Source organism: Dermacentor andersoni, chromosome 2, assembly GCF_023375885.2.
Source record: "Dermacentor andersoni chromosome 2, qqDerAnde1_hic_scaffold, whole genome shotgun sequence".
Taxonomy (NCBI): Eukaryota; Metazoa; Arthropoda; class Arachnida; order Ixodida; family Ixodidae; genus Dermacentor; species Dermacentor andersoni.
Window position 1 is genome coordinate 198,177,896 of NC_092815.1, and position 14,840 is coordinate 198,192,735.

The 14,840-nt window shown below is 46.6% G+C and overlaps 1 protein-coding gene across 1 annotated transcript in view; it reads left to right on the forward strand.

Moving 5' to 3' along the window:
* The first annotated feature begins 411 nt into the window (after positions 1-411).
* LOC126540255 (endothelin-converting enzyme 1-like) overlaps positions 412-14,840 on the forward strand; it is a 74,612-nt gene continuing 60,183 nt past the window's right edge. Inside the window, exons 1-4 of the mRNA XM_055076279.1 lie at positions 412-447; positions 4,742-4,951; positions 6,024-6,236; positions 7,703-8,023. Coding sequence (XP_054932254.1) covers positions 412-447; positions 4,742-4,951; positions 6,024-6,236; positions 7,703-8,023 — 780 coding nt within the window. The remainder of the gene's footprint in view (positions 448-4,741; positions 4,952-6,023; positions 6,237-7,702; positions 8,024-14,840) is intronic.

Consider the following 14,840-nt stretch of genomic DNA (forward strand, 5'->3'; position numbering starts at 1 on the left):
TCATCAGTCGAGCTATTGTGTTCTTCATCATCTCTTTTTCGCGCTCAAGTTGCGCTAGTCTGTTGTTACCTCTCCCATGCTTTTGCGGTGAGTGACAGGCAACTTAAAAAAAAAATTAAAGTGTTCTCTGAAACACCCGGTATTTAGCACTCGTACGACCAGTAAATTGTCACAGCGGAAGTTACGTGCATGACTGTCAATAAAATATACCTAGAAAAGATTTATTTGCAACCCAGGTGTGGCATTTCTTATATTGCTGCTTTGTGGCGAATCGCTCGGGCAACCCAAAAGAAAAAAAAAAAAAGATCGCTCCTTCGCGCGCGGGCCGCGTTCCAGAGAAGAAGCAGAAGAAGAAAGCCCGATAGGCGTTGGTTCGTCCGCCGTGCTTTTGTAGAAAAAAAGTATTCCAAAATGTTGCCAGTACCTTCTGTGGACGTCTTCGGACGGGTGAGCATACTCTGCCCTCCCTGCGCCATGCTTTTTTGACGCCGTGCGCTTTGCAATTGAATTCAGCAATCGTATATCGGGTAAGCCGCGCAACTCGGTGCGTGGCTTCCTGAACTATCTTCCTGAACTATCAAAAGCTAATTTTTAACTGACAGAACTATTTAACCCGAACTTCTATTTGAATATGTAGCGCGCTAGTTGGGGACTCCGCATTGATTTGGCCCTTTGAGGTTTTTTAATGTACAGACGTTGACGCTGACTGCACAGACGCTCGCTGACTACCGCGATCACGGCTGACGACACTTTCGATTGTTCCGCAGCTAGTCGTAGTAGGCTTATTTTTTGGCAGCACGATTAACCTAGGCATAAATTGTTTTCCTCGAGGTCGTCGGGTTCGAGTAGCACACAAAACATACTACTTGAAAGCCAGCCGAGCGTCTCGCTGTGATGGCCGGCGTTTGCGTTCCGTCTGCGAAACGAAATGCCGTCGGATAGCTGCACGCGATCACGCCAGTGGTTCAGTACTGGGCGCTGCTTTACGGAAAGGCTAGGCGCGCACGTTCCACGTAATATTGTTCCATTATGTACCATTTTGCGTAAAAAACAACCTGTAACCGATTGTCATGTCACCGTGAGCGGCGATAAAAGCGATCGCTTCTGCTGTGTGATGGTACCGGCGAGGTAGCGGCCCTACGGTGACGTAGGGTGCGTAGGCCAGCACAATCTGCGCTGCTGGCCGCGGTCATACTATAACAATATCCGAGAAATTAGTCGTTCGGACGGCGTCCGATTCGAGGCGGCATTTTTCCAGAACTTTTTCGGAAATTGTTTGGGTGGTTGTTAGAGCGGAACTAGTCGGACGCCGGACCATAACGTGTCTCCTGCTCTTAGGTGTAAAGCATCACCGAATTTGTGCTCTCATTAGCGCTTGCGTGAATGAACTCCGCACAATTAATTGTAAGCGCGGAAATTTATTTACTCGCTTAAGCGCGTTTATAACATTCGCGCTGCAATTGACGCACATGTGACCATGCTGCCTGCGTATGCGTACGTGTGCTAAGCTATCTGAAATGCTAATGTGACGTGCTTTCAGATGCATCTACTCGCTCAACCTACATTCAAGGCTAACCCTAATCTAGCTCTCTCACAGCGCGCTACGAAATTGTAATGACGCGCCACTGACGATCTTAAGCCGCTTTGTTGGCTAATTCAACGTCACGCAAACTAACACAGAAGTTTAACCCTTACTAAATGTTGGGCGCATACGCGATGAGCTTCTCTCAGAATCTAAGTTTCGCCTTTTACCGCGGGGTTTCATTGCTTGCGATGGTTTTGATCAGCAAGAAATCTGTGAGAACTTGAGCAGCTTCCGTCTTCTGGGGCAACGCAGCTCGCTGGCACACTGCGTTGCCTTTGTTGTAAAACCGTCGAATAAGCACCGCACACTTAGAACCGCACACGCATTGACGAAACCCAGCGGCTGCTCAAGTTAGCGCGCCGGCTCGGAAGTGGGATGCCTGCCATGCGAAAATCGCTTCCGACTACAGCGTGACCGCATCTTCCCGCTGTGTAGGTCTGTATCGCCCAGTCATACCTTGTATTGGAGATCCACTAGAACATTAGGCGAACGACGCATCAGCGATAAAAAGATATTCTCTAACTCTATTTTAAGTTTTCACCTTCACAAAGGCGAACGAGTTGCTTAAGATGCGTGAACGATGAACAAGCATGCATATGTCTCTTAGCTCGTCAGTCAGGAACAACGCGTCGCGCTTGCTATTTCGGAGGCTATCTGGTAGCTAGCTACGCAATATTTTGTTACGCTTCATGAACTGTTGAATTAGTATTACGCGCGGACCCTATTGCGCGTATTACGCGAGGCTTGTAAAGACGAGAAATAGCAATTTATCTGACACATTATCGAACATCCAGGTGGTAACTTGAGCGCTAACGCGATCCTACTAAGTGTTAATGTTCTGTAAAGACAGAAATAGTGTGCTGAGTTATGAACAGCTATTCGGCAATAAAATATAGGCTCGCCAATGTCAATGTAAATGGTGGAATTCCTCTTTCAGCAGTATATAATCATCATGGGAAGCCACTTTCCGGTTGTGTACAGCTTGTCAGAGGTCGAGGCATTTCGGCAATTCGAGCCTTAATAGAATGCATGCAATGGTTAGGGTATTCCCTCAGACATCTTTCCTGGCACGTGATCTCACGTAATACAGAAGCCAAGGCTCTGGCCAATCAGGCAGGGAATGACAGCAGCTCCAGGCTAAAGGGGCCCGAGCTCCAGCAACAACAAGATCGTCAAATGACTGGGAATGTGGTGCCGCCGAAGTGGAACAATGTCTGCCATGCATTTCATAGTGACTGTGCAGGCATTGAAAATTTTAGGAGGCTGTGACAGATTAAAACCACACTCGGTATCACGAGGCCTATTGAAGTTACGGGCACAAAACAAATCTTGAAATGCAACGCCAAACAACTTCCAAGTTAAATTTTACTATAGCCACGATTTCTTTGCAAACGTTCGCAGACATTCCTGACTATTGCTGCTGGATCGACTGGTGTATCTGCAAATTGCTCATTAAAACAAAATTGCGCTGCGTGCCCGGTAGCGGGACTGATCTTCGGTGCCCCAGCACAGTGGCCTGGTGCGCTTTAACCAATATACTATAATGGCACGTAAACGTCTACTGTGCCAACACCGACAGGCGATGATCGGCGCTTGTGTCAGATTGCGCAGAACGGGCACGGTAAATTGCATGCGCATGCACTGATTATTTTTATGCACACGCAAAAAGAAATGCAGGAATGAAATGACCATATTTAACGCATTTGGTTTTGCTCTTAAAGAAAGCGTCGCCTCACGTATATTCCAAAATCTGCGTTGGAATTGCACGACGTTTCTTAACGTCCTTATGGTCCCGTAACCTGTCATTGAGACAGCGCCCTGTTTGTTTATTGTAATGTTTTCCACAAGAAAGCCTATGCACGACCATTCGGGGACGTTAAATAAATTTGACTCGAGCTTACGCCAAACTTGCGGCTTACGCACTGTTCTTGCCGACGATCGAAGTACTTATTCTGCCACAGACACTTGTAACAACGCGTGGTAAGCAGCATTAGACAGGTGTTTGCGATGGGTGTCAACAATAAAACGGCTGAATGTTGGCTGGAGTTCTTCAGCACATTCCACAAGTACTGGTTGAAGCATGATGATGTCATCAAGGAAACTCAAATATTCGGCTACTGAGCAGAGTCAGCTAAATAAAGGTTTTACCCCCTTGTAGGGCATTCTTGCATGCACGCTGTCATAAGTCATGGGAGAACCGATCACGCCTTTTGTTTAATAGTGATGAAGACTGCAGTCCTCCCAAACTCGGCACTTGAGTTCCCGCTTGGGATTAAACATTGTCTAAAGATCAGCCTTGGCACATCGAACCAAAGGAATATTTCAAGCAACCTTGATTCTAACGCACGTATGTAAACGATTAAAATTGCAGAACACCAAGGGAACGTAGGGTAAGGGCTCGCAGGTGTACGGATGCAGAGGTTAGAGTTATTGCTAATATACTGCAACACGATAACTGGGACCTGACTGTCTCAAGGAAATACCAAGTATACCCGCTTGTGATAGGCAACACGACGCGTCACCGACACACTTTTCCTGGTGTTATAATTGACGCCACTAATCACACATGGCCATATCTGTTCCTTGCACCAATAACAACTATAAATTATCGTTATCATTGCTCACTAACCCTGAAATCACATAGATCATTAACTTTATTCGCAGAAGTCGCTTCCTTCTCTGGCACTCGAAAAAGAAAGGAAACGAATAGTAAGATTTTGACCAAGGTATAAATGCGGCTTGACCTTGCAAATTCATTTTCGACGTTTTCTCTTCGCAAGAACATGTGTTCTCTTTCACTTTCACTAAATATTTTCAGCTTGCAATCCTTGTTTTGTCATTTTCAACAATACGTGTGGTGTTGACCAATGTAAAATATATTAAGATATATTACGTTTCCGCTCCGGCAGGGCAGTCTTATTTCACGACAGCAAGCTTTTTTAAGCCCGCCTCGTTAATCAAGGTCATTGACAATAAAAGAAATATACGTCGCCGACAAGGCAAAGTATTTCCAAATAAAAGGCTTTTCGGCTTCAGGCCCTCTACTTACTAAGATATGTCACTCTTACACGAAGGACAGTGCGATTCGCTGCGTGTTCGCGACCGTATTTTCCTTGAGGTCTCACGAGTACTCTCGACGCGTACCATCGCTTCCAGCTCAGCACGGAGACGTCGCTGCGCCAAACGCTGACCACGAAGCCCGAGCGTGTGCCGCATCATCGCGAGCTGCTCGCTTACGTGGCCTCCGTGGGGGTCTTGCTGACCGTGCTGGTGGCTGCCGTGCTGCTCGTCGTGTACCAGAGCGAACGAGGCATGGATACCCTCTCCCTGTGCATCACCGAGGAATGCAAAGTTTTCGCCGAGCAGGTGTGCACTACGGTTACAGATGCGCAAAATACAAAAAAGAGAAAGAAAAGAAACAAGCGCGGATAAGCCAGCCAATACCAATAAAGTACTAGCTTATAAAGCTATGGCGTTGTCTCGAGCTGCCGCCTCGTTCGCCTAAAACTCGACAACGCAGGTGGAATCCTAAAGCTTCTGGTAATACGCGAAATATTTTTCCGCCTATTGTGTACACCCTTTATGTTATAAACTTCGCTAGCTTTTTTGTTTTTTGTTTGACAGGGGCGATCTACAACTACGACCCTTGGTGGTGTACAGAGTAATATCGCCCAGTGTAATACTAATGTTTGGTAAAATAATAGATCACGCATTTCTAGGTGTATTTGAACATCCGCTTCTGTGGCTTGCGCAAGACCACCTCGCTTTAATTTTCATAGAGGAAATGTAAAACGGGCCTAGTGTAGCCATTAGCTAAGGGTATCGTGATCATAATTCCATTTACGCGTGCTAGAAAATACTTGTGTATGGTAAAGAAACATCGTCTAAGCTGATTTACTAAGTACACAGATTTGTGCCATTTACGTTTGATATCGGTGTCTGTGATTGTAACTACAATTTCTTAACTTGCGAACAAGCACACCGTCGTTGCAGTATGTAAAACCCGAACGGTTATCTTCATGACGTTACACTTCATGACATCTTCGGCATCTCATATGCGTATTATGTTTGGTAGGTACTACATTGATTTATATGAATATCCCTGGACAGTGTGGGCATGTTTACAGATAAGTATTAGTTGCAAAACAGCACCTATTTTTAATATTTCTACGTTGGCGGGGTATCCGTCTATTCTGCGCTGAATGCCTGTCTTGACTTCTGCATCCGGACTAGATGCAGAACGCTTTAAATGTACTCGCCAAGTGGTGTGGTTTTTTGCTTATTTTAATTGGCGTCCCCTTTATTTCTATTGTACAGTCACACTCGCCTTTAAAGGCACCGGTTCTGTGAATGTATTCCCGGCTTTTCGCCCCGCAACACTCCAAGCGTTTGTTTTTTATCTAGACTCATGTCATCGCTGTTGATACCACCCTCTTAGGTGTCGTCATCACTCAACCTGTCGGCGAATCCGTGCCGCGACTTCTACGAGTTCACTTGCGGGAACTGGCCAAAGGCCAACCCGGGACATGCATCCGAGGCGTCCCGCATCACGGGGGTACTCATCGAAGAAGCCGGCAGGCTACTCATGCTACAACCCATGCTGGACGTCGAAAATCAGACTGCCATCGCCAAGGCTAGCAACTTGTATATGGTAAGAATCATGCCATATTATTCGCTACCTAATAAACGTAAAACGTACGCAGCCTGCATTCGCATGACCGACGCAGAACCTTTCCTCTAAGGGACACTGAGGCACCATAGTTATCACCAGGAGTTAGGCTAGGACGGAAACCGATAATTTCATTGAACTTGTACATCGTCGTAGCCATCACAGAAGGATCAAGATTAGACGCACTGCGTAAAGGCGTAACACGGAAACTGTCAGGAGCGACATGAAGATGGGTAAGGTGACAAGCGGTAAATCGTTTCCCCAACTAGCCCCCGTTGCAGAGTTACAAGAGGGACAACCCCTTTTAAAATATATACCAACAAAACTAGAAACTATATTAGAGTGTGATAGCGCGCTTGGCTCGCTCTTGCCAACCGGACAGGCTTGTGAATATTTAACGTGCTACGCTTTTGCCCTTGCATTCAGGACTATCTGTTCTCTGCAAGCGGAAATATAAATACCGATCATCATGCCTATCTTGGGAATGACAGTGGCTAATCGGGCTTCCAGCTGCTTCGTGTATTTTAACTGGTCCAGCATGAACGACAACGTAAAGCAAGTTTAGTTACCACACGGTGCAGCGTAGGTTGACAAAAGGAATAAAAATTTTGGATTCTTTATGGACGTGAAATAAACTTTTACCGTGGAAAGATAATAAGATAATTACTGGTTCATTGTTGGTGGTGGGTCTAAGAATGTGGACCTGTGAAAATTGTGGGGCTTCGTAAAACATAAACGCGTGCCGTCAAAGTAGGTGGTATATACTTGCAAAGCCGTCTGTAAATGAATGTGAAACATACCCATAATATTTCTGCGCCGCATATTGCAGTATATGAAGATTTTATTGACCTGCGCTCTTGCTCAAGCAGTGTTTATTAATTAACCAATGCTGTTACCCTGTTTTACTGCATTCACATACGCGCGAATTTCTGCTCCCTCAATATCGAGACGGGCCAGTAAGGAATTCTGAATAGATAACTAAGTAAATGAATAAATATATCCTGCCATACAGTTTCATAACGGTGCTCCTAGCGTTTGGTATTCCTAAGTGTTCTCCGCATCCCAATTCTTAGCTACCCAAGTTGCCTACAACTTTCGCTTGGACGTGTGCTTAGTGATTCAACCTACCTCTGGCTAGACCTTGGCGGCGAGCGGCTGGAACTGTATTCATTGAGTATTCCTGCTTACCAACATATGGTTGCTGTACGAAATCTGTCTTATTGGTATGTGGTAATTGGACCATGCGGTTAAGGATTTTTGATGCAGGCCCTATCGAGAACGCCCCCAATAAGGCGTTATTTACCTGAAAGGAGAAATTGCGAAATAAGGAAAGAGCGCATATTCCCTCTTATGTGAGACCGGCATAGGCCGGTATGCAGAATGCGGACTCCCGAATGCGTCAACGATTTGACATAAGGAGATTGTGCTTGCCATGGCGCCCTCTGCAGGGTTGCCTTCAAGGCGATGACCAGATAGCGAAGCTTCGCTACGAGTTGCTGCCCGAGATGCACGTCCGCTGGCCGCACGCCAAGGGTGACATCGACCCCGTGCTGCACTTGGTAGAGCTGGGCATCCAGTGGCAGATGCCCACGTTGCTCGACGTGCGCGCCGATGATTACGTGCAGCTGTCGCAGAAGCGCAGCCCCGTCTTCGACACTGTCACCATGGACTGGTGGCAACCGGTGTTTCGGCGCCTCCACAAGCGGGGAGGGTACGCGGACTATGTCCGCTCCTTCTACGAGGCTCTTTCCGATGACAGAAACGAGACGGTGAGTTAAGAACTGCACAGAGTTATTGGCCTTACGCGTGGCTCCTACTGTTATCTCCATTGCCACTGCAGATGGCTAAGTACTATCTATTATTTAGGCAAAGACAGGTGTAGTGTTCAATACATTTCTTTAGCATATGGAGTGCTCTGAGGACGTTTAAAACCTATGATAAGTGATTCCCATCGGCCTATTCCTATTTAACTTCTAGAAACTAATACCTTTCAATCGTCTGGTCTCTTGCGGTGAATACATCGAAGACTAACAACGGAAATAAGAGTACCAGTAAGTTTGGCTGAAGAGCAAGAGCTGGTCGCTTCGAGCAAGTTTGCGCAACGGATCGGTAAGGCTCCAGCCATACCTTGACAATCAGCGCTTGGGAACAGTTAAATTACCAGAACGGAATAAGCTTGGACGTTGGCGATTCATCGTTGTACGAAATAGCGCGGTAACAACAAAGGACGGGTCGAGACAGGACCAGCGCTGACTTTCAAGTGTTTTATTGCGAATCCTGAGCATATATATACACCCTTCTTAAACTGCGAATCGAAAGAACGGACGTAGAGGAAGGAAAACTACCACGTGCTGTCTACACACGGGCAGGGTGTTATATATATATAACATATATATATATATATATATATATATATATATATATATATATATATATATATATATATATATATATATATATATATATATATATGTATATATATATATATATATACTGAGGAGTCGCAATAAAATCTTCGTTAAAAGTCGACGTGTCCTTTGTTCTTACCTCACGGTGTATTTTCTATAACGGCGAATTATCGGACAATGTGCACTTATGAACGCCGTGTCGGTTCCATACATACTGTGCTCTTGGGAGTTAACCATAGGTAAAACACATCACAACCTGTTTCCTCAATAGAAAAGCACCGTATCAAATTACTCCTAACCATGCAGGTCAAGTTCTAGAATTGTGTTTATTGGTCAGGTTTCTAAGTTTGGCGCTTCGGCACCTGACTGCCCTTTTGATGATCGCCCCGCGTATGTACATATTACTTTCCAAATTGAATAATATCATTTACACTTCTTGCTGGGGGAGTTGGTTGTTCACTACGACATAGGTATTACCAATACAAAGAAAGGAAGACAAAGGAAGGAGGGAGTACAAAGAACAGGGCAGTAAACTTAAAATGTTATATTCTGAGAGCGATGCAAAAAATTACAACAAATGCACAAGCGTACAACGGTAACGTCTAAAATTGATAGCAATATGTGAAAGAACTCCACCTAATTACTCCAAAAAATTGCCGTCTCGGACAACTCTCTAAAACCCTCCTCCAAAAGATGGAGAGCCTGAAGTGGGAAATGAGCACCTCTGTCCAATAACGACGCTACTCTGCTGCAGCGCCGTAAGCTTACAAGCTTACCCATAACCTTTAAAAATGTCGCAAATATATCTGATTTGCCTGTAGTCTTCTCGGCACCACGAAAACTCGCTTGACTGTATCCGCACATCAGTCGCTTTGAAAAGAAGCTCGTATGCCAGGAGAAGCATGCCAGACCTGATGTCAAATGCGCGACAAACCTACATAAAATGCCAATATCATGTCGGAAAAACTCAGTCGCACAAACTGGACACTGTGTCAGTGACTGAGCACGAACCATAATTAAAGATAAAAGGCAATGCGCACTTACCTGCGCATTGTATTAGCTGCAAATGTGAGTCACAGCTTTGTAAGATCAAGATACTTGGCAGGGGTGTTGACACATAGGTACGGGAGTTGTTGGAGGTATTTCATATCAAGTAAGGATAGGCAGGAATTGCAGTCTCAATAATTCTGTTTGTCCTTGTGGGAATCATATGCAGCTGTCGCACGCGTGGTTGTGAATCTTCGACGTGACCATCGCACCCATGCGCATTTATTATTTTTTTGACACTGGTCTTCAGAAAAAGCACTTTGAGTTCAGCACCCGGTATGTTTCTTACTTCTCCCTCATTCCTAAGTCTTTCTTTCCTTGTAGCACTGATATACACACCTGAACAGTATCACTTTAGCGCACATGTTGGACGTTACATATGTATGTACCGACCGCGGTAGCTCAATAGCTATGGCCTCCTGCGGCTAAGCATGAGGTCGAAGCTTCTATCCCAGGTCGTGTCAGTCACATTTACATTGCAACAAAACGCAAACCGTTCCCTCTACATAGATTATGGTGCTCGATAACAAAACTCAATTGCCCACAAATTGTTTGCGGTCAGCCTTCCGGATAGACCAATTATTCCTTTGGGAAATTAAACTGCATATTTTTATTAGGATTTTCTGTAAGGCCCACACGTGCAGTTGCTATTTGTCAAGGAGTTTTAGTAGAGGTCTGTGGCCAGTAATAAATAGCATCACCAATGTGCCTTATAGTGCACGCACATGAAGCGACATATGTTTTTTCATTTGACATACGTGTGACTAGTTCGGCCATGGGCAAAATTGCGTCTTTGACCTCCTCGATGAAGTGAATCTCAAGGCTGGTGTATTATAGGTATACCAACTGGTGCCACTGCTGAGCCACAGGAAATGTTCTGTTCGGAAAATAAATAGAGATGCAGACACCCTCTCGAAGTTAGACACGGAAGAAAAGGGGGAAGAGAAAGTAGGCGATATATAGGCGATGCGTATCTGTGGTGTGGGTGCGTTCACAACACGCCTCGTATATATATATATATATATATATATATATATATAATCATAAGAAGCCAACAAACAAAGACACCAAGGACAACACCGGGGAAATAACTTGTATTTACTACTTTAAAACATAAATTATAAACTAATGGAATTGAAAGTGGATGAAAAAACAACTTCCCGCAGGTGGGGAGCAATCCCACGTCTTCGCTTTACGCGTGCGATGCTCTACCAATTGAGCTGCCACGGCGCCGTCTTCCCATCTACTTTCTCGGGTATTTATGTGTTGCTATAGAACTAGCCTTGGGAGGGTTAGTGAGTGCCACCACTCACAAACCTTGGTGGCGGATGTAGAACATCCTTTCTGCCGCAGGCGTCACGAGTACGTGATCTTTTTGGGTGAAGACAACTGGTCACTAAACCCACACGTACTACCTGAAGGCATCAATGTTGCCGGATTCGAGACCCTCGCTATGTAATGAACCAGAAGAAAGGGGGTTAACCAAAGAGCCCAATTTTCTAAAATCGTGTTATAAGAAACCAACAAAGAAAGACACCAAGGACAACACAGGGTAAATAACTTGTACTGACTTCAGGTAGCACGTGTGGGTTTATTTGACCAGTCGCCTGGGAGGCGGCGCGAAGAGGCGGCTGCCGTAGACGTGGTTTATTTAGGCCGGTCTGCTATGGTGCCGCAGCCGCTCCGATCGAGCGCGCCAGCGGATTCCATTCTCGCGCTACACGCACGTGAACCGTCTTTTTCACCGAATATTGAGGCGCCAGTCGCGCCCCTATAAGGCCCCCTTACTAATGCGGAGTGGAATTGATATATGCGCAAAAGCCACGCGCATAGAAAGAAGAGAGACTGCAAGCCTATATGCATGAGTGGCAATTCGTGGCGTCCGTTAAGAAGCCAGGTAAAGTCCGCGTTGCAGCGAAGGGCAGGTATACCGCTCTGGTTGTGCTGGCGGAGAGTGTCTGGATACAGGGCACATTAGACAGTTTTAGTTTAGCGTTTACAACCGAACGTAAAAACAACACGTACATAAATAAATAACGTCGTCCTCACTGCACATGCTCGGAAAGTTATTCGGTTTCGGCGGTTTACGCGCGTTATGATAACGTACGTTATTAAGCGAGTTTAACGCCCGTAATGTTTACGGACACTAAGAAATAGCGTTGTCGAACATGGCGGCATCCATGGCTCCCGCTTCAGCGTAAATTCTCGTGATGGATACGCTCTAACTCGCGTTGATCGCCAGTGACTATTTTAATGAGCGCTCGCTTTCTCTGAACTCGCCTGAATGGTTAGTTATGAGCGCATAGCACGACCATTTTCTGACATCGGCGATTCTGGCGCCCATACACCTTACGAGGCGAGCGCACATAGTAATAGCGGGATGGTCGCTAATGGACCGTCTGGGCTTGGATACGTTTGGCACGAGGCACCAGACGGCGTCCTGGTTTACAACGTTTTCTTTACGTTTGTGTTTCCGTAAGGTAAACTAAACGAATTCAAAGGACACGCACCGTAACGTCGCCCAATACGTTTAACGTACGTAAGGCGACAAACGCTATTCTAAAACTGTCTAGTGTCTTGTACGTTGAGGACGTCGTCTTACGTTGTTGTCGTCTGTGCGTCCAGTGCGGTAGCCATTTCAGGTGTGGGTACGCTTGTGCAGAGCGGCGTATTGTGACTACCAGCAAGACCTTGATCTTCAGATGGCGTGGTCAGACCAGGCGCCGCTAGTTTGGCGCATAATTTGCTTGAGCTTTCGTCAGAGTGGTGCGGAAAGGAGATGCTGTCGTCGTTTGTAGAGTCTGGTTCACGCAATCTGAGAGAGATGTACCAGGCAGTACTGTCAGTGCAGTTTGTGAGGAAGGCGGAGCAAAACTGATGCCGTAGTGCGAAATCGCGAACTGGTGTTGCTTCTCGTAGATGCCCGGGCCTGGTAGAAGTCGGAGCAACGAAATAAGTCTAGCAGAATGCGTTGTTGGGCAAGTTGGTTCATTCTTTTGGAAAGATTGGTTGCGCTTTGTAGACGATCGTCTACACAACGATCGTCTACAAAGCGCAACCAATCTTTCCAAATGAAATAAGTCTGTGTGGGAGCTCGCTTCTTGGAGAAGTCATTCTCGAGCTGCAGAAACCAGATGACACAGCTGCTCCTCAAAAATTTTGGTAGGCCACGCATCCTCGGAATGTGCGAGCACAGAACATCGGAAAGATCGCCTGCTGCTGCATGTGGCGAAATCTCGAATACTGATAACATCAGACTTGCGGTGGTTGCAGAAGGTATCGCGAATGTTGTGCTTGTGTCGTCAGCGTGCCTGCAAGTGTGAAGTTTTCGCCTAGTGAAGCTCGCAGGAGGGTCGTTGAATCAATGACGATTGAGACGCCCCGGAATGGAAAGCGGACAGCTTCCGGGAACGTGCAAGAAACCAGACCGGTGGGCCGTACAAAACCTGAGAGCGCTGGCATTTTGTCCAAACAGTTCCCTGGAAAGAGTTGTCGCGCTGCTGCCTTTGAGATGGGGAGGAGGCTCACGGACGGAGTAGAGGTATGATGCTGCGGTCGACGCGTGCTGAAGATCGTTACGGCGCACACAGGCGATGTGGGACAAGATGCGGAACGATGCGCCTGTTCAAATGACAAGAGCTGTTGTGACGGAGGGCCTCTTGGAGCACTCGAGGTGACGTAGACAACAAGGACGGCTGTCCGCATGTCTTTATAGAAGTCGCGGCCAGGGCTTGGCAGACACAGCCTGAAACGCAGCTGGAGCCTGGAACATTGTTAATATCGAAGTGGCAGTCCAGCTGGACCAACCAGATCTCCTGCATGTCGATGTAAAATTTCCGGGACATTCTACAACCGCGGGATTTCTGCCGGACCACGTGATACCACTTCACTCTCGCCTTTGTCGAAACGGCATTGCCTTGGGTGACGCTGGCATGGCTGGGCTCGGTCGTTCGTTGTCACCAATTTGCAAGAGGCGGCGCGAAGAGGTAGCCGCCGTAGGCACAGTATAGGCCGGCCAGCCATGGTGCCGCTGGATATATGGCGCGGCTGATACTGCGTCCGCTCAGGTCGAGCGCGCCAGCGTATTCCATTCTCGCGCTTCGTGCATGGGAGCCGTCTTCTTCACCGGCTCTGGAAGTGATAGTCGCGCACCTGCACTCGATTTGCATTTTTGATGGCTTACACAGAGCATATTTGTAAATGGTGATCTCGAATTTGACTTCGTCACAACACTTTGACTTTGTCACAATTCAAAGGGCTAGTTTTAATAATGTCATAAATCACCCAATGCGCGTAACAGCCTGAAGTTGAACTCTGGATTTAATGGTAACAAATCATGCTACAACTTCCCAGTCTGGTTGTATAGCCGTGGATATAAGCTGGCACCTACCTGTATTTTTACAAGGCAAAAAAAAAAAACAATTTCCTGATGTTTTTGTGAAATCAAGGCGCCAGATAATTTCCAATAGACGTCTTGAAACATTTACGGTTGGCATTGCATCTGTAGATTGGAGTCCAGTTTACGAACAATGTACGCCTGAAAACGGATACGAAGAATTTTTTTCTGCGACGAGGTTTATTGTCGTTCACAACGTTGTGGAACTAACGCTTGGTATCTCAAGGCAGTGTAAGGGCTGTCCGTAGCACGGGGCTCGCTCGCGATCACGGCACGGTTCTTCGCCTTCCTCTTCAGTCGGCACATACACAGGGGCGCATCTAGTTCTTTACAATACCCCGGGAGCGAAGCGTAGCCATCCTGGCGACTCTGAACGCCGAAAAGATGAGCGGATAGTAATACGGTTTCAGGCGGTTGACATGTACTGTCTCTCGCCCACGACGACGCAGGTCTGGTGACACTGCCAGCGGCTCGACGATGTAGTTGACCGGTGAAGTTTAGAAGAAACGCCATGAATGTGAGCTGGTATCCAAAGCCACACAAGCGAACCAGGCGCAAAGTCGTGCCGTGGTTGATGAGTACGGTCATGTCTTGTCTTTTGACATTCTTGAGTCTCAATAGTCAGGGCATGTGCCAGCTGACGGCAATCTTCAGCATATTTGACGACTTCGGGACGCGGAGTATACTCTGTAGCGTCAGGTTGGTGTGGCAGTATGGTGTCCAATGTGCATCACG